This window comes from Macaca thibetana, chromosome 2 (assembly GCF_024542745.1).
Source record: "Macaca thibetana thibetana isolate TM-01 chromosome 2, ASM2454274v1, whole genome shotgun sequence".
NCBI lineage: Eukaryota > Metazoa > Chordata > Mammalia > Primates > Cercopithecidae > Macaca > Macaca thibetana.
This window is the reverse complement of record NC_065579.1, coordinates 35,350,621-35,375,408: the sequence shown is the minus strand read 5'-3', so window position 1 is coordinate 35,375,408 and position 24,788 is coordinate 35,350,621. Positions and strand designations below refer to the sequence as shown.

At 35.6% G+C, this 24,788-nt stretch overlaps 2 protein-coding genes across 6 annotated transcripts in view; one reads left to right on the top strand and one right to left on the bottom strand.

Moving 5' to 3' along the window:
- NPHP3 (nephrocystin 3) overlaps positions 1–4,040 on the top strand; it is a 42,770-nt gene extending 38,730 nt beyond the window's left edge. The window contains exons 25-28 of one of the 3 annotated variants that reach the window (XM_050779581.1): positions 1,115–1,240; positions 1,817–1,932; positions 2,549–2,725; positions 3,464–4,040. In XM_050779581.1, the coding sequence (XP_050635538.1) occupies positions 1,115–1,240; positions 1,817–1,932; positions 2,549–2,725; positions 3,464–3,509 (465 nt within the window). In that variant the 3' untranslated portion in view covers positions 3,510–4,040. Of the gene's footprint in view, positions 1–1,114; positions 1,241–1,816; positions 1,933–2,548 lie in introns of all 3 variants that reach the window. The other 2 variants (XM_050779580.1, XM_050779582.1) reach the window with 2 other exon arrangements.
- A 2,860-nt stretch (positions 4,041–6,900) lies between these two features.
- UBA5 (ubiquitin like modifier activating enzyme 5) lies at positions 6,901–24,238 on the bottom strand. 3 transcript variants are annotated; one of them, XM_050779640.1, is made up of 12 exons: positions 24,078–24,238; positions 18,948–18,993; positions 18,742–18,831; positions 15,835–15,944; positions 14,460–14,546; positions 13,716–13,800; positions 12,891–12,995; positions 12,586–12,713; positions 9,359–9,494; positions 9,014–9,089; positions 8,771–8,877; positions 6,901–8,243 (listed from the first exon to the last, which is right to left on the bottom strand). In XM_050779640.1, exons 1-12 carry the CDS (start codon positions 24,236–24,238, stop codon positions 8,160–8,162), a joined length of 1,215 nt encoding a protein of 404 aa, XP_050635597.1. In that variant the 3' UTR covers positions 6,901–8,159. The 3 variants fall into 3 exon arrangements, with proteins under 3 accessions (XP_050635597.1, XP_050635598.1, XP_050635599.1); XM_050779641.1 differs by lacking the exons at positions 18,742–18,831; positions 18,948–18,993 and adding an exon at positions 18,683–18,710; XM_050779642.1 differs by lacking the exons at positions 18,948–18,993; positions 24,078–24,238 and having other exon boundaries at positions 18,747–18,825.
- Between the last annotated feature and the right edge of the window lie 550 nt (positions 24,239–24,788).

Sequence of the window (24,788 nt, the reverse complement as noted above, 5' to 3'; positions counted from 1 at the left end):
CAGCAAAATAATTTATCTTTATCATGGATAGGTTAGTTTACATGAGCTTTAAAGATCATGATTTAACTTTTAACAAGTAACTGAGCAGAACATTTAAAAATAATTATTTCATACTGAACTGGTTACATTGATTATTGATTCTGAAATAATATACTAGTAAATTAATATGCTGGTTTTGTTTTGTTAAATACATTCCAAGTACAAATGCATTTATTAGCATTCTAAATCAAACTTATTTTACATTTCAGAAGTTCTAAAATTCCACCAATATTAAGTTTGCTGTGTAAAGCAATGTAAACATAAGAAATCAGGAGACATCTTTGTAGTTGATTAAATGAACATTTTTATTTCATTCTTTCTTGGCTTTGCCTGTAATTAAATGTAACCATTGTTTGCCATAAGGTTCTATACTGAGTGATATTTGGAATTTTTATAGCTGTTCTCCAAAAAAAAAAAAGAAAAAATCCAGGGATGTCTGCTTTCATTTAGCATAGTTACAGAGCTTTGTAGACTATCTTTAGACTTTGTGGAACCATTACTGGTCATCCTGACACTGAAGTTGTTTTAGTAAGAAGGGTACATTGCTGCTCTTTCTGCCCAACTTTCAGATGAAATGAAGTAGTTAGAAAAATCTGGAAAGGATTTGGCAAGAAATGAGCTTTTTATTTTTTTATTTTTTTATTATTTTTTTATTTTTTGAGACGGAGTCTCGCTCTGCCGCCCAGGCTGGAGTGCAGCGGCCGGATCTCAGCTCACTGCAAGCTCCGCCTCCCGGGTTCACGCAAGAAATGAGCTTTTTATTTTGATGCAATCTCCAAATTATGTGCAATATGGTAAATCTACTTTAGCTGATATGTTTTTACTACACTAGAAACAGTAATAGTGGATGATCCTAAAGGGTGTTCTGAATTATCAAAGGAAATGCTTTTGTATACAGTGTAGCTTTACATTTTCAGTTATCTATAAATTTAATCATTCCGCTGAGAGGAAATGCTTCTGAGATTTTTTTCCCTCAAAATTATCCTTTAATATGAAATTTTACATATGAAGAAAGCTCTGATAAGATAGTATTTATTGCCTTATATTTTTGTTAGATTTAACTTTTGTTTTTTAGGGGAAACTTGACAAAGCTGTACCTTTGTATGAATTGGCTGTTGAAATTCGACAGAAATCTTTTGGCCCAAAGCACCCTAGTGTAGCTACTGCTTTGGTGAACTTAGCTGTTCTTTATAGCCAAATGGTAAGTTCCCATATTTTAACGTTTTATCAGTGAATGATTTTATGGTATAAAATATAGAGAAACATGAATTAGATAGGGAACAGTAAATACAATGAAAGACAATTTAAAGATATTTCTAATACTTCCTTTAGTACTTGAGAAACTATTGAAGTTAGACTTATATGAAGTCCCTTCCTCTTAGTGTAAAACGCTGTTTAGTTCAGAGCATAGGCTTAGTTTCTAAAGTTGTGGAGATACCCTACACCCCTCCATATAATATTGTACTTAAGCCTGTGGCATTTGATTATGATGGGCAGGAATCAGGTGGGGGACCCATTGGGCAATAAAGGAACAGGTTTTTGCTTACAGTATTGGATTATGGTCAGATGGTTACTGAGCTAGGTCTAAATCTTAAGTATCTGACTTTCTGTTATACTGCTTCTTCTATGATTATTCATAAATTAATCTGTTTATTCCCATCTTTTAGAAGGATATTAACATTTTAAAGTACTAATCAAAGTCGGTTAGCTTAGTCTAGAATACATTAATTTCAGAAACCCAGTGTGTTTAAGTGAGCATTATTATTTTTTTAATAAGAAAAAACATGTTGAAGCTTTGCCATTATATGAAAGAGCATTAAAGATTTACGAAGATAGCCTGGGTCGGATGCATCCTCGAGTTGGAGAAACATTGAAAAATTTAGCTGTGCTTAGGTAAGAATTTTTTTCACTTTCTTTATAAAGCCTCTTTTATATTTGTCTAAGAAGAGCACAAAATATGTATTACTGAATGTTTTCTTAGAGTAGGGAGGGGTTGTTTTTTGCTGATCGACTTCAAGAGGTACTAAAGTAGTATCCAGAAATGAAACGAAGGCTGCATGATCTATTTTGCAGAGGAGTGTATATATGCATCATGGCAAATAGTGAAGGATGGTTTACACTGCAACTGGCTCTGGGAGTAATATGGGTAATTTGCTGTCCTCAGAGTGAATTTGCCATTAAGTATATGTTGACTTTTGCTTGCTCATTTGTATTTTTCTCAGGATGCAGAGAATACCTAACTTTCCTTAGCAATTTCACTGCCTCTATTACAACATGGTTTTAATGATATCCATATGAGACACAAAAATACTGATATTGGTAAAAAGGAGAAGAGTTTGGGTGTTGTTTTACTGGTCTGCTTGAGTGAATACATTGGGAAGAGGGGAGAAATGGGCAAATATTTATAGCTTCTTTTTCTGTATCCCATAAGGTCATTTTGAATTGGTAAGAGGTTATATTCTCATTTTAAGAGTTTTTTTTTTTTTTTCTCTCTCTCTCTCTCTCAAAGCTATGAAGGAGGAGATTTTGAAAAAGCTGCTGAATTATACAAAAGGGCAATGGAAATAAAAGAAGCAGAAACATCACTCTTGGGTGGAAAAGCTCCTTCACACCATTCATCAAGTGGAGACACGTTTAGCTTAAAAACAGCTCATTCTCCTAATGTTTTCCTTCAGCAAGGACAAAGGTAATAGCAGCAGTTAGAATTCTTTGCAAATGTACCTTAAGACAAAATAATTAAACATTTGGAACATTTGAATTTGAAACTTTAAAAAAATGTTTTAAGAAATTTTACTCTTACTATGTGTGATTTAACTGCTATTTGTATGAAGTTGTATTGGACTGCATTAAGTTGGAATTGTGATTGTGTCTGTTTTAATTGTTTAAAAGAATTTTCCTATTATCTGGTATCCAAGGATGTAGACACATTAGAATTGTAAGATGACATGAGGAGCAAATCATGAAAAGTGGGTTGGTCTTTGTTCAACAAAAGCTGGCACAGCAGTTAAGGAGTTCAAGAATTCCATGAATCTTGGCCAGGCACGGTGGCTCATGCCTGTAATCCCAGCACTTTCGGAGGCTGAGGCAGGAGCAGCACTGGAGGCCAGGAGTTCGAGACCAGCCTGGCCAACATGGTAAAACAGTCTCCACTAAAAATACAAAAAAATTTAGCCAGACAGGGTGGTGCATGCCTGTAATCCTAGCTGCTCGGGAGGCTGAGGCATGAGAATCACTTGAACCCAGGAAGTGGAGGTTGCTATGAGCCGAGATTGCACCAATACATTCCATTCTGGCCAACAGGGTGAGACTGTCTCAATAAATAAATAAATAAATAAATAAATAAATAAATAAAATAAGAATTCCATGTTTCTTTTCAGCTCTCAAGAGCTACTTTAGCCTCACCATTCCTCTTGCTTTTCAGCAGCAGTCTGGCCCAATTCTCTACCTCAAAGGAAAGTTTCAAGGATTAAAAGGATAATGTTTATGAAAGATTCAAATTGTCTTCAGTGAAACACATTAGTCACAAGAATCCCTATTGCTGCATTTTAAAAAATTCTTTACCCTTTCCTTGAGCAGACTGGTCCAGTCCCTCTGCTTTTTGCTCTGTCTACATTGTGTATTATTTATTACTATATAGTATATGTATCTGCATAATGTCTGAAGTCATTAATGCAGTAACAGGTCAAGCTCTTTAGCATTCTTTGTCTTTTCCCAAAATAGAGATATGATATTCTCCTTTATCTTCCTCCTTAGATGGCCTAAATCTGTCTCTTCATTTACCTCAAACTCAAATTAGTATGCCATTTTTATACTGAAAATTATTTTTATGAATTTTATAAATATTGCAACATTTTAGATATTGTTTTGGACCATTTGTGTATTTATATATAATAAAATCATCAATTTAATACTTGTAAGAGCCTAACATGTATTAATTGTAAAAGTGAAATATGTAATAGCCACACTTCACTGTTTTAAAATAAAAGTGCAATTTTAAGTTCTTTTTTCTCCACTCTAGTTTATACAAGAGGGCTGTTCTGCATAATTTTTAAAGAAATATGTTGAACGTTTTTTTAGAACTTGAAATGGACCGGGTGTGGTGTCTCATGCCTGTACACCTAGCACTTTGAGAGGCCAAGATGGGCGGATCATAAGGTCAGGAGATCGAGACCATCCTGGCTAACACGGCGAAACCCTGTCTCTACTGAAAATATAAAAGACTAGCTGGGTGTGGTGGCACATGCCTGTAGTCCCAGCTACTTGGGAGGCTGAGGCAGGAGAATCGCTTGAACCCGGGAGGTGGAGGTTGCAGTGAGCTGAGATTGCACCACTGCACTTCAGCCTGAGCGACAGAGTGAGGCTCCGTCTCAAAACAAAACAAAACAAAACAAAAACCTTGAAATGTTATCAATACTTGCTGCTCAGTAGTTTGCTCAGCTTAAGGTTTTGGTTAATGTTCTCTTAAGGCCGAGTTATTACTCACAGGGTGGTCCACAAATCATTATCACCACCACCTGGCAGCTTACTAAAAATTCAGACTCTCAGGCCTCTCCCCAAACCTATTGAATAAATCTGTATTTTAGCTATAGCCCAAGGTGACTAATGTGCACATAAGTGTGAGAAGCAGTGGTATAACTGTACAGCACTATAGTGGTAATTTAAAAAGAAATGAGGCAGTATATAATGAGCATCCTTCTTCCTCCTTTGGGAGTAGTCCAAGAGGGAAAAATATAAGATAAAACTATAGCCATTAACATACCTTTCTGGGTTTGGCAGCTGTGAAAGACACAAAGTAATTGAAAACACAAATATACCAGACAATGATTTTAGAATTAAGCTGTTAAGAGCTTAGAATTTGATTATTTAGGGGTACAAATAATTTAATACATAGCAAGTAATGTGTTCAGTTTATCACCTTAGAAAAACTGCTTTAGGAAATAATCTGAGACTAGTACTCTAGAAGAACCCTGACAAAAGGAAAAACTACCTTAAGAATATTATTCTTTGTACCTCCAAAAGTTGTGCCTGAATAACTATAGTTGGGGACATGATCACTCAAAATTATGTATTCTAAAAGAATGAAATCTAAACATAATAAACTATGTTTTGATATTCCTACTTATTTTACTACCAACCCAAACGTTCTCATGTAGAATGCATACTTAAAAAGATAAAAATAGCTGGAACATCTTTGTGTATGCATATTTGAAGTTCTCAAATAGGAATATTTTATTCACATCAATATGCACCTTCACAATGAAAATGGTAGCTTTCAGACAAATCAATTATAAATCTGAATTGGTAGAGTACTTATTTATTCTAGTTACAATTTTCATTCATTAATACTTTTTTTTTTTGGGAGACAGAGTCTCACTGTTTTCCAGACTGGAGTACAGTGACGCTCTCTTGGCTCACTGCAATGTCTGCCTCCCGAGTTCAAGCGATTCTCCCATCTCAGCCTCTTAAGTAGCTGGGATTACAGTCACGCACCATCACGCTCGGCTAATTTTTGTAGTTTTAGTAGAGACGGGATTTCGCCATGTTGGTCAGGCTGGTCTCGAACTCCTGACCTCTTGATCTACCTGCCTTAGCCTCCCGAAGTGCTGAGATTACAGAAAGAGAAATAAGAAAAAAATGTGATGCAGGGGTCAAAGCTTCCTTTAATAAATATTCTTGGCTGGGCACGGTGGCTCACTCCTGTAATCCCAGCACTTTGGGAGGCCAAGACGGGTGGATCACCTGAGGTCAGGAGTTCGAGACTAGCCTGGCCAACATGGTGAAACCTCGCCTCTACTAAAAATACAAAAATTAGCCGGGCATGGTGGCGGGCACCTGTAATCCCAGCTACTTGGGAGGCTGAGGCAGGAGAATCGCTTGAACCCAGGAGGCGGAGGTTGTGGTGAGCCAAGATTGCGCCACTGCACTCCAGCCTAGGCAACAGAGTGAGACTCTGTCTCAAAAAAAACAAAATAAATATTCTTAACTGGCTATTAGGTTTTTTGTGTTGTTCAGTGTACGTATCCAGGGAGTATTTTTATGAGAAGAAACTAGTAATACTTATTTTCTTTTACAACATTTAAGTAGAACCATAACTAACTTCCCATTAACAATGAGACAGGAATTAAAGTTGAGTATGTTGTTTTACTATCATCTAGAGTCTCTGTGGTAAGCAAATTTTGGGACTGCTTTTCCATCTTTCACATTAGAATAATTTAAATTTGATTCTCAGATTTGTAGTGTTACAAATCTGGACAAATGCTATGAGTTTAGTAATACTAAATGCAATGATAATTAATTTTTCGTAATCTGCTGCCTTATGCAAGTTTTCATGGCCTGCAGACTGTCAAGAGTATTCTAGGATAGCAACATATCTATTACCAGATTATTTTTTTTCTGGTAAAATAATCCAGTCATTTTTAATGAAAGATATTAGACAAAAAAAGTTAGATCAATTAGGTAAGATTTGGTGCAGTGTAAGACACAGGCAGTGATGCAATGCCAACTTGAAAGCAGATAAAAGAAGACAGTGAGTTCTAGATATGATACTTTATCAAGTTGTAAAATTTTATAAAACCTTACTAAATTGATATGCAAGAATTTCCACAGGAAATTTACTTTTGAAAAACTGCATTTCATTTTTTAAATTCAAAACATCTCTCATACTAGAAATGCTATTTTACAGTTGCATAAGCTAAATTTTTAAAAAATGATAAAAGACTCACCAAGGCAACATAAATAAGTCTCAAGGCTAAAAAAACCTATCCTCCTGCTTTCCTGACTTTACTATAAACATAAGAATCACAGTATAATCCTAGCATCTCAAAACTAGTGTATTGAACACATTTGGTATTTGAGACTTTCTGAAATCAGTTTTTTGAACTTTATTTTACAAATCAGGGATGCACTTTAATTTTTTAAAACATTTTCTCCCTAGAGATATAATTTAGATATTCCTATCTTCAACGTAAAAGTCAAAATAGGAAATAAGCATAGAAACAGCCTACTGGCAATGGTTACACCTGCATGGTATTTATGAGTCTCCAAATTATTGGAAATTTATTTCAACCAAGGTTACCTTAAGTCTTCATTACTTGGATGTAACTCCAGAGAAAACTAATTTATATCAATCAATTTACAGTTTAGTGGTCATGATCAGGGAAAGTGATACTCTACCACTGACTACAAGTCATTGGAGAGGCAGTTTAGAACTTTTCCTTTATGCCTAATATACAGGACAAACCTTGCCAACATCTCATTACCTCAAGAATCAAATTTAAATGAAGTATCCAGGAGTGGCCTAAAGAATGAGTGTAATCTGGGTGGATTTTAGTCTAAATTTATGCCTTGCTCTTCAGTAAAGTATAGTAACTCCAGATATATGCTCCACAGATGCAATAATTTCTATTCCTGGGTCGGTGCAGAATATAATGTATACTTCCTGAAATCAACTTTGTCTATTCATGAAGATAGCTGCTTTTTATTTGCCTTTGTCTCACTTTGAATATAAATAATCCACAGGTTACAGACTTTTCCAATAACTACATTTCAACTTGTATTTCATCAGCAAACATTTGAGAGGATGTTATTTCATAGATTAACTATTTTGAATTCATTGTTGATCAAGTTAGAAGTAGTGGGAAATTTTCTTATAGAAAGCAATTCCAAACATAATGAGCAGATGCTTGCCAGCTCTAATCAATAAGCTGTATGCCTTGGCCTTCTCCTTGTATCTGAGAATCATGTACTGCTTTATTGTCCATGTCCTCATGCAACAGACACAAGGTATTACTGGAAAGAAAAAGATTACAGGATCAGATTTGTCCTTTCCCCACTTCAAAAGGCCAAAACATTTCAACAGCTGTGTTTTCAAGTAAGATTTATATCCTACAATATCCTTTGAGGTTTTCTTACTAGAATGAAACATACATTTTAGGAGAGTTACTGATTTCACTGGAGCGGAGAGAAATAGGCAAGTCACAGGATCTTCAAAAAGTATAACAATTCAGGTAAGAATATACATTAATAAATGTTGCCCTAAGTTTTATCAGTTAAAATTTTTTTTTTTAATTTCAAGGGAAGAGGCTTTAACATGAGAAATAAAATATATCCCAGTCCATTATCTACATATTCTTCATCTTGGCCATGAGGTCTTCCAAGCTTTCACCAGAATCTTCCACTGTTACCTCAGTGACAGAATCTTCTTGCTATTGACAAATAAGGGAAATACAGTGAAAAGAGAACCATATAGAATTCTTGATGCTTAGGAATATATAATCAGTAATTTTTGACCGTGCTCAACAGGGTTATAAAGTAAATTTTCTTTAACAACTGTCTTCTAATTTTTAGAAGACAGACAAAGTTTTTTACATTCCCCACCAGTCTTTTGATTTACAAGGCAGTAATTTCAATATTCTTGACAGCCCTAGTTTTTTTAAATGACATTGTAGCTAAAACTACCAATAAACAAAAATGAGATCTTCATTTAATCAAAATCTATTATACTTGGTTCATTAATGAGTGAACAAAATCATTTTATTCTGTTTTAAAAGTCTAAAATAAGCTATAAATATTTGCATATTAACACTGAATACCTCTGTCTCACATCTTAATGCCTATAGCATAAAATATCTTAAAACAGGAAATACTTCACTGGCATTACAAATTAGAATGAAGATAAAGAAAAATATTTTATATGATATTTACATATGGGTAACTCGTATATTTGAAGTACCTTTTTTGGAATTGTGTATGCCACTGTAATTCCTTCAGGTAAGTCTGGAACTGGACCTGAAGAATTTTTCAATTCCTCTTCTGAAACCTCAGATACCAGCTCAATACCTGTAAATTTAATCCTGTATCAGTTTTTAAGGAATTTAATAAGCAATAATTATTCAATTGGTATAATCTTATTAGATTGGCTACCATAAATGGTTTTGTTTTATGCTGCCATTTCAATTTATAAAAGAACACCTACCCCATTCATTATCTTCATGGATTATCTCTTCCTCTTCTTGCATAACCTCTTGTTTAGGCAGTGCTGCTACCTTTTTCTGTAGAAATCAAACAGCATCAAAGTGTTCTTACTCATTCTCAGTTCTCTAAAGCATTAATCAAGAATTTTCCTTTATGACTAATATATAGGACATTACAAGCCTTAATCAAGAATTCAGACAGGCTTTTTATCTTACCAAAAGCAAGAAAGAACATTCATTTTTGAAGTATGGTGAATAAATTAACCATTTATCTTGTATTCCAAATCTGTTTATTTATTGTCCTATGCAATATGATCCCTCATGCATTCTAACAGAGTGCCATATACCTTATATTCTTCCTGCTGCTTCCTGCAATTTCTGTCATCACACTGGGGATTTGGCTTCATGGACATAGTAGGAAAAAAATCCTGCATTGCATTGTATCCAAGGTAAAAACTAACAGTACCAAAATTTAACAGAAACCTAGAAAAATCAAAGTAGACATAAATTAAAACCATGAAAAATACTAGAACAGTTAAATTTTTAAAAAATAACTTTGAAATAGGTAAATGATACACTTTTTAAATCAGAAAACAGAAATCTGCATCCAGAAAACAGCAATTTTCTCTTATTTACAGTGCCTGGCTCATAGTAGATGCTTCAGTGTTTATTGAATGAAGGAAAGAAAAGATTACTCCATTTCATCAACTGTAGAACACACTATTTTTTTGAACCTCTAATAAAGATTAAATGCTGGCAGCTAAACTATTACATGTCAATAACTTCAAGAAGCATGCTGATTTCAGAGAAGCTAAAATGTGCGAGAAGTGTATTTTTTAAATCCCTGATATATGGTATTAAAGCTACTTAATTTTTTTTTAACATTTTGTATGTAATTTACTATAAAATGCACAATCTTAAATGTATAGCTCAGTAAAATTTTGTATGAATCTTTCATGGAACCGTCACCAGATCAAGATATAGAACATTTTCAGCATCCCATGTGCCTCCAGCTCCCTCCTGTCCTCTTCCCAGTCAAATCTGATACTTTTTACTCTGTTGCCCATGCTGGAGTACAGTGGTGTGATCATGGCTTACTGTAGCCTCACCCTCCCAGGCTCAAGCAATCCCATCTCAGTCTCCCAAGTAGCTGTGATTACAGGCAAGCACCACCATGCTTGGCTAATTTTTGCATTTTTTTTTTGGTAAAGATGGGGCTTTGCCATGTTGCCCCAGGCTGGTCTCGAATTCGTGGGCTCAAGCGATCTGCCTGCCTTGGCCTCCCAAATTGTTGGGATTACAGGCGTGAGCCACTGCACCCAGCCAATCTGATGTCTTTTATTAGGTTGGCGCAAAAGTAATTGCAGTTTTTGTTAAACGTAATGACAAAATCTGCAATTACCTTTGCACTAACCTAATAAAAGTTTTTATACAGAAAAAATCACATAAAAAAGATAAATGACAAAAGAAAAATATTTGCAAATACACATTCTTAATATACAACAAGACAAAAAAGAGCAACAACTATTAGCAGACAATTCACAGATGAAGTGTTCAACTTTTTTCACAAATAAAAATAAAAATTAAATGCCTATTTTTTACCCACCAGAATGACAAAGGTTACAGAGTTTGATGATACCCAAAGTTATCAAAGGTATGAGTCAACCAGGTACTCCTAAACTATGATACAAATGTATAATCTAAACTATAATACAAATGTATAATCCTTTTGCAGGAGAAATTTAGTAAATATTTCATAAATTCAGAAATTCTACTTTTAAAAATGTGTACTATAGGCCGGGTGCAGTGGCTCATGCCTATAATTCCTAACACTTTGGGAGGCCGATATGGGCAGACTGCTTCAGCCCAAGAGTTCAAGACCAGCCTGGGGAACATAAGGAGACTCTGTTTCTACAAAAAATACATAAAAATTAGCTGGGCGTGGTGATGGGTGCTTGTAGTCACAGCTACCTGGGAGGCTGAGGTAGGAGGATCACTTGAACCTGGAAGGTGGAGACTGCAATTAGCTGAGATTGTGCCTCTGCGCTCCAGCCTGGGTGACAGAGTAAAACCCTGTTTTTTTTAAAAAAAAAAATGTACTATAGAAAACTCTAGGCTGGGCATGGTGGCCTGTAATCCCAACACTTTGGGAGGCTAAGGTGGGCAGATCACTTAAGCTCAGGAGTTCAAGACCAGCCTGAGCAACGTGATGAAACCTTGTCTCTACAAAAAATACAAAAATTAGCCAGGCATTGTGGCATACACCTGTACTTCCAACTACTTGGAAGGCTGAGGTGGAAGGATCACTTGAGCTCGGGAGGTTGAGGCTGCAGTGAGCCATGATTGTGCCACTGCATCCAGCTTGGGCAACACAGTGAGACCTTGTCTCCAAAAAAAGAAAAAGAAGAGAGATCAATCTAGTATTCAGAGATATATACAAGATGTAGCCTGTAGCATTGTTAATAAAAAAAAAAAAAAAGAATTAAGTAGCCTAAATGACCATCAACAGAGGGGCTAGCTAAATAGGACACATCCTTAAGAGAATACTTGGTTAGCCATGATTCTTTGCTTCTTTTTTGTATCCTACTATGAAATGTTTTGTTTAGACAGGGCCTAATACTGTCTAAACAGGCTATTTGCTCATATGAAATAGCCCTAGACCATTACTTTGAGAGTTTATATGTATGCTTTTTTCAATTTCTTTGCTAGCAACTGACACTTCTTATTGATTGGTGCCTCCATGTATCTTGTTGCAGTTTGTTCTTATTATATTGGAGGCTTAGGGTATACAACTAAGTTTATTAAAGTTGTGAAATGAGGGAAAATAAATGGCCTGAATTAGAGAACACCTAAAGGGGATCTGCTTTTAATGAAGTATGAGTTGATTCATAAACTCTGACATAAATTTTAGCAGCAAAGAAATCTTTTCCCTTCTTTTTAGCTATAGTTTAGATAGTAAAGTTGCTGGATGTTTGTTTTTGGATAGCAGAGGTATCCAAAAGCAGATTTTAAGAATCTGTTTTTTTTTTTTAAGTATTCTTAATGCGTTTTATATTAACACTAATATAAATGTTAACATTTTATGTATATGTAAGTGTAAAATTTACAGTAACAATGTTTAATTACATTAACATTAATAATTACTGTTTAGTCACATTGGGGTTATTTTTGGTAAGACTTAAATCAAGATAGTAGAAACAAGTGTGTTTAAGTCTCCATCCACTGGTCAGACTTGGAAAGATTTAAATCATTTGGTTAATGCTTCATAAATAAATACGTCACTACCATTGTATCATTTCATAAAAGCTATTCCAAATGCAGGGAGTAACTGACATTCTATATATTCATGTATGAATATCAATATACGTAATATTTAATATAGCAATATATATGAAAAGTAGACATACATATATAAAATAGAATGTACACGTATGCATATATAAAACATTTAAAACTACATTTAAAAGTAACTATATACTTAGCTTATAATTTTAATTTCTGAAATGCTTTGTGAAATATATTTATTTTTATTGAAAGCACACAAGACTATTCAGAAAAATTAGCCCTGACTTACTTTAACACGTTTTGTACTAAGATCCCGGCAACCACACCCATAGTGGTAGGAAGACTGGCTGCACAAACACCTTCTCGTTTCAGAGTCTTTTCATCAATATTTGCAGCAACTACAAGTGGTGGAGCACACTACATGAAAAAGAATAAAAGAAAACACATTTCAAAAAAAAAAGAGGAAAAGTATGAGATGTTCCAAATAGTATTCCATCCAAGTTCGTGTTTTCTTTGAATTGTAATACATTTTCAATGCCCCTAAGAACTCAAGTACCTAACAGTGAAGAATAATCCAAAAAGAGTAATGCATACCGCAAAACAAGCAGATTCTCCAGGAATTATGAGCTGTATATGCCCTGAAACTGCATTTTCACTGACCCCAGATTCCATCCATGTTTGTCCAAGTTCATTACAAGCCTTAGTAGAAATGGGTGAAAACACAAGGAAAAAAAAAAAAGAGCAAGAAGTAATTTACAATACATTCTTTGAACTGAATTGATTACCAAGGTCTTTTAAAATTAATTTTCAAAACAAATGAGGTAAGTTGTAAGATAATGGAATTCCTTGGTAATTACCATACTCTATTTAAAGACTAAAGTGACAGTATTCAAGATGCAATCAGTAAATATTATTAAATTGAATCAAAGTTTATTGGATTTCTTGTCAAATTGATGTGAAATTTCACTTTTCTAAAATAATTTCAAGAACAAAAAAAGGCAAAATATCATCTGAAAAGTTAAAAACAATATTCAAAAGGAAAATAATTATTTTTATTTTTGAGAAACCAGGTTTTTAGGCAATTTATACATATTTATACATTTATAAAATAAAGTAACAAAAGCTAAAACTAACGCTGACCAATAATTATTATAAGATACCAATTTAAGAATTATACATCAGAGGTATTTGCTGTTTCACAGTTTACCAGCAAAAAGAGTAGGATACTGTAACACATGTTACAGCAGCAAGGTTAGACAGGTATCACAGCTATTAGAATAGATTTTAAGAGTAGGCTAAGAGAACATTACAAATAAAACACAGAAAAGGGTTTACATTCAGAACTGTTTTTAGGATGGGAATTATATACAGGAAAACAGCTAAATCCATGAATATATCTTGCACAGCAGGAATACTCACTGTATTTATTGTCATTCGAGCTTCAAAATTGTCCACACAGCTAAGAACTAGATCAACAGGTTTTCCTTCTTCTAACCCACCATTACTAGTCAAAGAAAATAAGTTTGAAAAACATCAGGACACAAAATACACTCTAATACATTATACTTACTTGTTCAGTCCAACATTTATACTTTCATTAAATGTTTGACTATAATTATCACATAACTGTGTAATATTAAAGATATATATATATCAAGTATTGAGTAACATACAAATATAATATCAATGGTACTGTAGTATTACTTATTTTACAAGAACTACAAGGGTGAAGGAAGTATAAAGTATGTTCACAACAGTTACTTTTTCACTACCGGCTTTCACATTTTTATTCATGCTTCATTATAAATGCAATAAAAGCTAATTGGATGCAATTCATTATTTCAGTGGTGGTCTGACAGTCTCTGAAGAAAACCATTTTCAGACAGAAATACAATCTAGAACACAGAACTTAAAACTGATACTCTCTTCTTATATTGTAACTTACAGGGGTTTTTTGCTTGTTTGCTTTTTAATTGTTTTTGGACAATATATACCTTTAAATGATATTCTAATACATAAAAATTACACAAAAATTACTGTTCTAAAAAAATGGAAAAATATATATCAATCTTCCATTCATTGGATTAATCCATAGATTTTTCTAATAATTTTCTAATACTTGAGCTGGACATTATACAAAATATTCATAAATTAAAATTTTACCTTATTCTATCCATGAAATGTTGAAAGTTTTCCACTGTGGTTATATTATAGTTGTGTACTTCAAAAAGAACATCAGGATTAATGTTCCTAAGAAGGAAAAAGGGAATGATTATAAGCCTGTAATCCTAGCATTTCAAGAGGCTGCGGTGGGAGGATTACTTGAGTCCAGGAGTTCAAGGCTACAGTGAGCTATCATCACACCCACTCCACCCCAAACTGGGGGACACAGTGAGACCCTGTCTCTAAAAAAAAAAAAAAAGTTTTTAAAAAGACTACTACTAGTAGCTGTACTAAGAAAAAGCTGTGAGGAAAAGAATTGAAAGAGCTAAAGGGCATTTGACATACCTTAAAGAAGCGAATTCAAGCTATTCAAAGAAAACCCAAAGTTCTTTTCTATCTCTTTTATCTCACACTTTAAGGACTAGGTTCATTTTTGTCATAAAGATTACAAAACTGTTCCCACCCCAATTAATCTAAGTGTTGGGAATTAAGACTTAACCATGTCCAGTAACTACCTATAGCTCAGCCTCACTTCCTTATTCCAGTTAAGAACAAATTTGGGGCCACAAAGAAAGTTCCTAAAGCAGGGATTGGTGAACTGTGGCCCATGGGCCACATCTGGCCCACCACCTGTTTTTGTGCAGCCTTCAGGCTAAGAATTTTTTTCCATTTTTAAGTGGTTGGGAAAAGAATCAAAAGAACATTTTATGACATATAAAAATTGTATCAGCCAGGCACGGTGACTCATGCCTGCAATCCTAGCACTTTGGGAGGGCTAGGTGGGCAGATGGCTTGAGTCTCAAGAGTTTGAGACCAACCTGGGCAATATGGCAAAACCCCGTCTCTGCTAAAACTGCAAAACATTAGCCAGGCATGGTGACACGTGCCTGTAGTCCTAGCTATTCAGGAGGCTGAGATGCGAAGATAGCTTGAGCCTGGGAGGTGAAAGTGCAGTGAGCTGAGATTGTGTTGCTGCACTCCAATCTGGGTGACAGAGTGAGACTCTGTCTCAAAAAAAATTCGTTTTTTAATTTAAAAAATTAAAAATTGTATGAAATTCAAATTTTGGAGTGCAAAAATAGAATTTTATTGGAGCACAGACATGCTTATTCATGTTTATGTTGCCTACAGCTGCTATCACACTACAACTAACAGTTGCAACAGAGAACATCTGGCCCTCAAAGACTAAAATATTTATTATATAACCCTATACATAAAAAGTTTGCCAACCCCATGTCCAACAGGTAAGAGAATTCTTTGTACAAGTGAAATCTGCATTTTATAGAGAAAAATTAAGATCCATTTACATTAACTCATATCAAATACATAAAGTAAGATTTCACTGAATATGTTTCTTGATTGCTATTCCATTTACCTCAGAGTATGTTCTGCTGCTTGAACTTTACTTAATCCTGCTTGATGAGGTTGGAAGAAAAGTCTATTCATATTGGCGAGTTCCACCTTGTCATAATCAAAGAGTAGCAACTAAAATGAAAACAGTGGTATTCTGATGAAAAACATACCAAAAAACTAAAAATATCAAAGAATAAATTAGAGAGCTTTACATTTAATTAGTTTAACAGTTTGATAATAATATTAGCTAACTTTACAACACTGGGTGCCATATATTAATTCATTGAATGCTCATGTGAGGCATGTAGGTACTATTATCCTTATTTTAAAAATGAGGCAACTACAACACTTGTCCAAAGGCCACTCATCTAATATGGGGTGAAAATGGCATTCAAACTCAAGCATTCTCAATCCAGCATCTGCACCGCAACCACAATGCTTTGTTGCCTCTCTAAATAATTCACTCAAAAATTAATTCCCTTTCATTCCATTTTTTAAAACTGTGGCAAAATCCTACTTCATTTCCATTTTTTTGCTAAAAGTCAGGAATCTATTGGATAAATGAAATCTTTAAATAAGATAAAAACAAATGCTGTAACTTAAAATATAGTATAACATGACTCCTTTTGTGTATATGACAAAATATATACCAGTGACATGGCTAAAACATCATTCCAAATAGAATTACAAACCAGTTAATTGTTGTTTCCTGCTATATACTTAAGCCTGTTTCAAAAAGCATTTCACACACACACACACACACACACACACACACACACACACACAAATGGCAATTAGATCACATTTCTTATCGATAAGAACAGGCTAGAGACAAGGACTTCCTAAGTCCCTTCTTGATATGAAATTCTGTGACTCTGTAATACAATTCTCAGCATACTAAACAATAAACACAAAAATGGGATTTTCTTCTCAATAAAAAAAACTAAAAAGAAAAAAAATTAACCTAACCCATAACTCCTAGATAGCCCTTAATACCTTGCTAGAAAAGATCTCACTCTCCAAAATTTTCTAATCCTACTTAAGAGTCTCCAAAACATAGTTTATTTAAGTTCATCAATAAGTATTTATTAGGTCAGGCTAAGTATTAAATGAGTTTCTGCCTCATAGCTTGTTTATACATAAGTTGCGGGAAACATTAAACTTGGGAACAGAAGGTCTGAGGTGTAACTCTGCCACTAATTAGTTCTGATTGTGGGTAAATAATTTTCACTTTTTAGGCCTGTATCTTCATCTCTAAAAATAAAGCAGCGAGTATAGATCTGGTGATCCAAGGCATCCCAGATACTTTAAAGAGATCCCAGAGGCTTTCAGAGATAAGAAATGGACTCTGGGTTTCCTAACATCTTCTACTTTCCTGTTTAACCTCATTAATTCGCTTCATATTTATCTGTTTTACAAATTAAAGAAAGACTTCCTGAAACTTACCTGTGTAGATTCTGTTTACAAACTTGAGGGCACACTGGAATCACTTAGAGAATTTTTAAAAATACATATGTTTGTGCCTCATCCCCAGAGATTCTTATATGGGGTGCAGTCTGGACACCAGAATTTTTTAAAACTTCCCAGGTGATTCTAACTACAACAATATATAAATACTGTTCTACCTCTTTGCTACTCAAAATGTGGCCTGGTCTAGCTAATGCAGCTAGCATCTAGCTAATGGAGCTAGCATTAGCATCACCTGAAGCTTGTTAGAGATGCAAGCGCACTTCTCCAACTTTAATATGCAAATGAATCATTTGGGGATCGTGTTACAATACAGATTCTGATTCAGTATGTCTGGGGTAGGTATTGAGAGCTGATACTGATGTTACTACTTCAGGGACCAAACTTAGAGTAGCAAGGATCCAGTGGTTCTCACTAGTGTAATCCTAGGAACATCATCATCAGGATCACCTGGGAGCTTGTTAGCAAGTCAATTATTAAGTCCACCTGATACCTATAAAAATCAACACCACCAGAGTAGGATCTGTTAATCTGTGCTTTAATAAGGCTTCCAACTAATTGTGATAACATACTCAAACTTGAGAGCCGCTAATCTCAATAATCTCTATTATCCCTGGTCAATAGAGGTCAGTGATCTCTAATATCCCTGGTCAGGGTAATTAAGTCAGCTATAAGCAATTTTTATCCAGATTTTGTAAATCTTTTGAAAGATATTAAAATTTCAATGAACATTTTTAGTATTTTGGTGTTATTTCTATATTGATAAGTGAGTGCCAATTTTGAAATCACTTTCTTTTAAGAATTTGGGGTAGATCAACATATTAGAAAGCATTGGTAAACTGGGAGAATGCTTCCTTTGCCAGAACAACAAATTAAAGGATACATAATTGTGGAAAGTTTATTTATTCAACCATTATGTATCTAACATCATAGACTTTGGCTTTATAAATCTAAGACTGGTAGACTGAATTCTGATACAAGAAAGTTACTTCTTTCTACCCAAAATCTAAATAAATTTTAGAAAAAAGTAAAGAAGTACCAATTTTTAAAAATTCATCCAGAGCATTCTCTAGTTCAAAATCAAGAGTAGGAAAGGTACATGTTTTCTATTCTGTCTGGTATGTTTAATAAAATAATTGTTAGATGTTTCAGTGTTTCACACACTATCAAATTAACAGCCTTCCTTCCTAAGCTTCTATATCTAAAACACTTAAGTCCAAATTGTTTACATATTACTTCAAACAAAAACGTTTCTAAACACAATTAGACAATCTTTGTCTAATTAGAAATAATATCACCTTTTATTTGGGTGGGGATATGTCTCAACCCAAATAGAACAATCTAGATTAATACACTGCAAGTCAATAAGCCATTAGTAAAGAAAAAAAAATCCTAATTTGTACCTGATTTACTCCAGGAGTGAGTAGTTCCCTATACAAGAGGCAAAGAGAAATGTTTTTACCTTACCAATGCCACATCTTGTCAGCATTTCAGCAGTCACACTACCTACTCCACCAACACCTACTATTGCTACGGCAAAGGTACGGATTTTCTGTGAAATACAAAATAGTATGTGTTGGTTAATAGGTCTTCATCAAATATATCACCAGAAGTTATTTTAATTCACTGAATTCATCTTAACAAAAACTTGGAAAGGGTTTATCATACCTCATAGTCGCTTACAATTCCCATTCGTTTCAATGCCATCAAGCGGCTTAAAACAAAGAAAAATATGTTTTAAAGCTTACAGTCTTTTAGGTAATAGTAATAAAAATAGACATACATCACCACAGAAAATAAACACCAAAATATAATCATTACTAATCGTTTCAAAGAGGAGGATGCTTACAGGCTGGTTTTTACCAGATGAAACTCAATTGCCCAGGTACCTTAAAAACTCCCAAGTGTAGTCCATGAAACAAGATTGGTTTTTAAAAGCTATGTATTCTGATTTGCAACCAAGATTGTGACTACTACTTAAATGTTAAGGGTCAAAGTTAAATTTCAACATTTTTCTATGCTTTGGTAGAATACGTAAATATTTAATGTTTTAACACTCAGATCTCCATCATCAGAGTAAATTCATGGCTGGAATTCCATTCTCGTTGCCTCTGCCCACAATGGATGATGTCTACTTTTAGTAAGCACCTACTGTATGCCAAAGACTCTAAGAGGTGCTTTAACTAGTTACTGGTAATCTGCAGTTTAAGTCTATAATTAATTCCCATTCATCTTCACTTTAAGGAGTCAAATAGTTCCACCAGGCTTGTCAGGAAATTCAGCCTCCACCCCCATTTTCCACTCCCTCACTTTTAACTCCGTTACAATCATATTCCTAAACAACATGCTAACATTGTATTTCTTTTCAGTTATAGTCAATTATCTGAATCAGATTTTGCTCTTAGCATTCATCCCTACTGCACACAGACATTTTCCATCCCACCAACCTCCCAATATTATTATATGGTCATCTTGGTTAGATGTTAACTCTTCACAACCGGGTCATGCAGTATATTAAAACTTACCCTTTCCTTTAACCCCCAACCCTGAAGTTAATAAGTGTGCTTCTCCTGATGCTTAATTTCCTATGTATTTTCACAAAATCAACTCCAACTTTTCACTAGTTGTCTAAAGTTCCTCTAGATACATTCATATTCATGAGGTATTCTATCAATTTCATCTTCTTAAAGATGTATCTCCTAGAATCTGACATGATGTCTCTAGACTTACTGCACATACAGCTCCCTTCCTAGGCTCTTCCTTCATCATTAAGTCTCTTAATTTCTTTAAGAGACTACAAAGTCTCTTAATTTCTTTATTCTGTATTAATCCACTGCTTCCTGTATGCTATAGCTCAGTAGTTCTAAAGTGTCTATGGATCAGCAACAGGACCACCTGAGAATTTAATAGAAATGAAATTTCTTAGGCCTTACCCTATAATCACCCACTGAATCAGAAATCTTGAATGTGGAGTCTAACAATTTGCTCTAACAAGCCCTCCAGTAATTCTGATGCACATGACAGTTTAAAAGACTGTCATCAGTTATTAAACTTACTCTCTTGCTGTGGTTAGAACATCTTTCAGTAGTTTTGCAAAGGGTACAGCAGAGGTAAATTTTGAGAACTTTCATGTCTGAAAATGTTCCTTATCAAAATTATGTTCTTTATAAAAATGACAAAGCAAAGGGCATATAATTGTGGGAAGCTACACGTATACTCTTAATCGATAGTTTAACTTGGTAAAGAAGTCTAAAGTTAGAATTGTCTTTCAACATTTTAAGGTATTGCTCCAGTGTCTCCTAGCTTGTAAAATTTCACAGTGTCCCTTAATGTGAATCTGTTCTCATCCCTTGTGCTGAGTTTTTAGTGAACCCTTTCAAAATGAAAACTCACATTTTCAGTTCTGGGAATTTTCCTTGAAGAATTTGGTTACTTCCTTGTTTGGTTTGTTTCCTGGACTGTCTGGAACTATTATTTGGAAGTTGGACCATTTGGATTTGTCCTTTATCTTCTTTCTCCAATTATCTACCATTTTAGTTTTCTGCTCTATTCTCTGGATGATTTCTTTTGACTTTATTTTCCAACACTTCTATTAAGATTTTCATTTCTATTACCATCTCCATTTGCAAGAATTCTTGATCATCTAACTACTTTGCACCTTGTTCCTGTATCATTTGTACCATATCTTCTCTCATCTCAGGATACTAATGATAATTTAGGGGGATGTGTTTCTCTTACATAGTCTATCCAAGTTGCTATTTTTATTTCTTTCATGTTAGAAGTTTCTCTCATCCTTTGTTCTGTTCATATTTAAGAGTGGGACACTAATAAAGGTAACAATATAGGCAATACTGTTTGACTTCACTGGCCTATTGAGAAACCCACAATGTCAGTGTCTTTCAGTCTTTCCTCTTGGCTCTATCAGATTCCCTAGAGAATAATCTTTCAAACTCCAACCTGAGTTGGAGTTCCAACCCCGCGATCAGCTGTTGGGAGTGAAGAAGCAAGGCTGGGAGTCTCAGCATTCAGTATGTAAGCATTTAGTTTACATTCAGTCACAACATTCAGCATGTAAACAATCAGTTTACCCCTTCTTTCAGGTACAAAGACCTGCCCCAATTATTCTTGGAAATCTTCTATTTTAGTCTTTCTAATGAAGAAATCTCTACTCTCCTCTTCTGGTAGGGAAGGAATGTTTGCCCAGTTACCCACAGTGGAGTAGGGGATCTGGGGCTTTGTTTCTTCAACAGATTTTCAACTGAAAGTTTTGGGGTTTTTTAGCCCTCCCTGAAGTTCTCCAAGTACCTGTGTCTATTCCTGAGCCTTTGGGGATTCCTGCAATAAACTGGGTTGCAAGCTTAAGATTAATGAATCTATTAAATCAGTTACCTTCACCCATCCCTTCTCTAGTTTACAAATTGTTACTATAATCAAGTACAGGGACGCACCCCTCCCCGTAAGTTATTAATATGAACCCTTTATATTTTCAATGGGAGTTTTCTTTTAAAAAATTCCTTTACTGTCATTTTAGTGAAGTTGGTTAGAAAGTGATGCAGATCCATCACAGGAATTTGCTATCCTTACCTTGATGCTCCCTTCAATCTTTAAATAACCTGAAAAGCATGGATGGCAACCCCATTTTACAAATGAGGGAAACAGTTTGGGTTAATCAACTGTCCAAGGTTAGCTAACTGGCAAACAGTATTCTGAGCTGGGTTTCTGGGTCAAGATTTGATACCAGGTTTTCTAATCTCAAAGCCTCTCCAGTTTTTCCACAAGCTTATAACTATATTCCATAACACATAATTTTACGGTTACTTATGTTGTTTAATATCCCACATCCATGTAGTCTCTCAAACTGAAGCAAAAGTCAGGGGCTTTATATTTCTTTTGTATCTCTTGAAGCAGTTAAAATGGTGTTGAACACATACATATCCCTTTCCTATAACCTTCTGTACTTCATCATAATTCAATAACCTGTACTTTATCAATAATAACACAGTACTTTATCATAATTCTTACCACCTGTACTGCAATGCATGTTTACTTTTCTATTTATCTCATACTCATCTGGTAAGCTCTACAGGAAAAAGACCATGTCTACTTTATATTCACAGTGTCTGCGCATAATAAGTACTCAATACAAAGTAAATAATGTTGTCAAGGAGGACTGGAGATGAAAAGGTACTCAGTAAATATTTGCTGTATGAACAATTCAAAAAATTAAAGCTGACTTTTATTAAAATTCCATATACCAGTGAAGAGCTTTGGGTATCAAACTGCCATCTCCTGTATAGCAATTTTAATAAAGTCAATGGCGCAAATCAGATAGGAAATACTAAATATTTAGACTTGAGTTCTGAAAGTCTTGTTTGTCATCATTACAATGTCAAGGGACCATCTCATATTAAAATAATGTCTGAAAGACAACTTAAGTTCATGACCCATATTCCTCTGCTTTTCATTCTGGAGGGAAAATTTCAAAGTCTTCATTTGTAAAATTTTAAAATGTTTTAAAAATGTCAAATAGTTTCCACTTATTCTGATTAGAGATGTCAGTTCATGCTTATTTAATCTCTAAAAGTTTTGGACCATTAACCCTTCGTATTTGGCAACACAGTTAAAACAGTGCACCTTAAGACTTCTACTGCGGCTTTATATATCACAAACTAAAACCTGTTTTAAAAATCAAAACTCTTATGCTCTTTAAAGGAAAAAAGCAACAATAAAATCTTCCTTATCTACTTTAACACTATACAATTTTTAGCTACACGACTTAATTGTTTTTACTGGGGAGATGGTTCATGAGAATTTTACATTAAGACAAATCGAATGCAAGACAGGCCATATTATTTACTACCAAGGCATGAACCTGAGGTGGCTATTTAAGCCTCAATTTTCTCACCTATATAACGGGGGTAAAATAGTAGCAATCCCATTGGGTTTTGGTGAGAGGAGACAATGCATGTAAAGTGCTCAGCACAGTGAAAGCTCAATAACTGCTTGCTACTAAATGCACCTAGCAATAAAATCTTGCATAAGGTTTACCATGTACAAGCGCTACTCTAAGACCTTTATACATACTGATTTTTTCAATCCCCACAACTATGACAGAGATAGATATTACTGTTATCTTCATTGTATAGGTGAGAAGCTGAAGCGGAGAGTTTCACAACTTGCCTAAGGTTAGGCAGTTATTAAGAGAGTAGTTAGATTTGAATTGCAATCAGTCTGGCGGTAGAGTCCTTACCCTTAACCATTGCACTACATTCCATCTGCTGAATTGACAAGCTTTATTAGGAAAGAAGAAAAGAGAGGCCTGGGCAGTCTTGGTAATGTCGAATGGTTTGAGATGTTAAGGAGCACCCGAATATCTCAGATTAGAGCTAATCCCGCTCTCCCCCGCCCCGCCCCCATTTAAGATGCATTGATAAGCCTTTATGAACCTCAAAGTTTACCTTGGCAGGTTTTACATCTTCTAAAAGTTCTTACTATCAGTCTTATACACAGCGAGGTGGACTAATTAAGAGGCAAGGGCGATAGGAAACTGGACATACGTCCTCAGCAGGCACAGGAGCAGCACCATATGGCTGACTCACTGGATGTTTATTAAAAAGAGAAATAATATCTTCCGATCAGTACTAAGATGTGGCCTTGCCCATTTGGGAACAGGATTCCCAGACCAAGAAAAGGGTGGAGGGAGTCCGCATGAGCGGGACGTGGAAGGCTCCTCACTTCTGACCTCACGGAGCTTGACCTCGTCTCCCGCGCCTGCCTCGGACCGGCGACGCAGGTTACCTGTAGGGATTCGAATCCACCACCTCTGAGCTCATCTTATCGATGCGGACCCGGCCGCCCCCTCCTTCGCCGCTCCCCGGGACCCGCCGATTTCTCTCCTGGGCAAGTTCCCGCTCCAGCTCCTGGACCCGCTGCTGCAGCCGCTCCACAGACTCGGCCATGGCTGGGACTCCGGCCGCCAACGCTCCCAGCCCGGGCCTTCGCCGCCGCCTTCGCCCCACGCTGCTCGGCTGGGCCCGCAAAGGGTACTTGGGGAGGCACCTAGCCGCTGCCTTCCTAGCCCAGAGACCTGGGGAAGTGCACCCAGCGCCTCACAGACAGACACGTCTCCTTCACTCCTTCCTCGGAGCCGCTTCCGGTGCGTCGCAGACATCGCTCCCCCTTAGCAAAAACCTGGCTCTTCCGGCTTCCTTCCTCTCTGGGTAGGCTAAACCCGGCCGCAGCAGGACCGGGGTGATAAGTGTCCAGGGCAGGAGGCCTGCGATGCTGCCTTTCTAACCGGGTGTCTAGGAGAAATAGGGTCTTTTTATTCTTGGGCTCGAGGTCCTGACGGGCTTTTTTCTGAACCGGACCCTGCAGGTCTTCCGCCTGCTGATGCATTAAATTTGGGGATGGAAGAGGCTTCTGCCTTGTTCCTTTCGCGCAACGATGACCGTGGCTTTGCTTTCTTTAACATTGAGGCCTCCAACTCTGACGCTGACTGGAGAACTG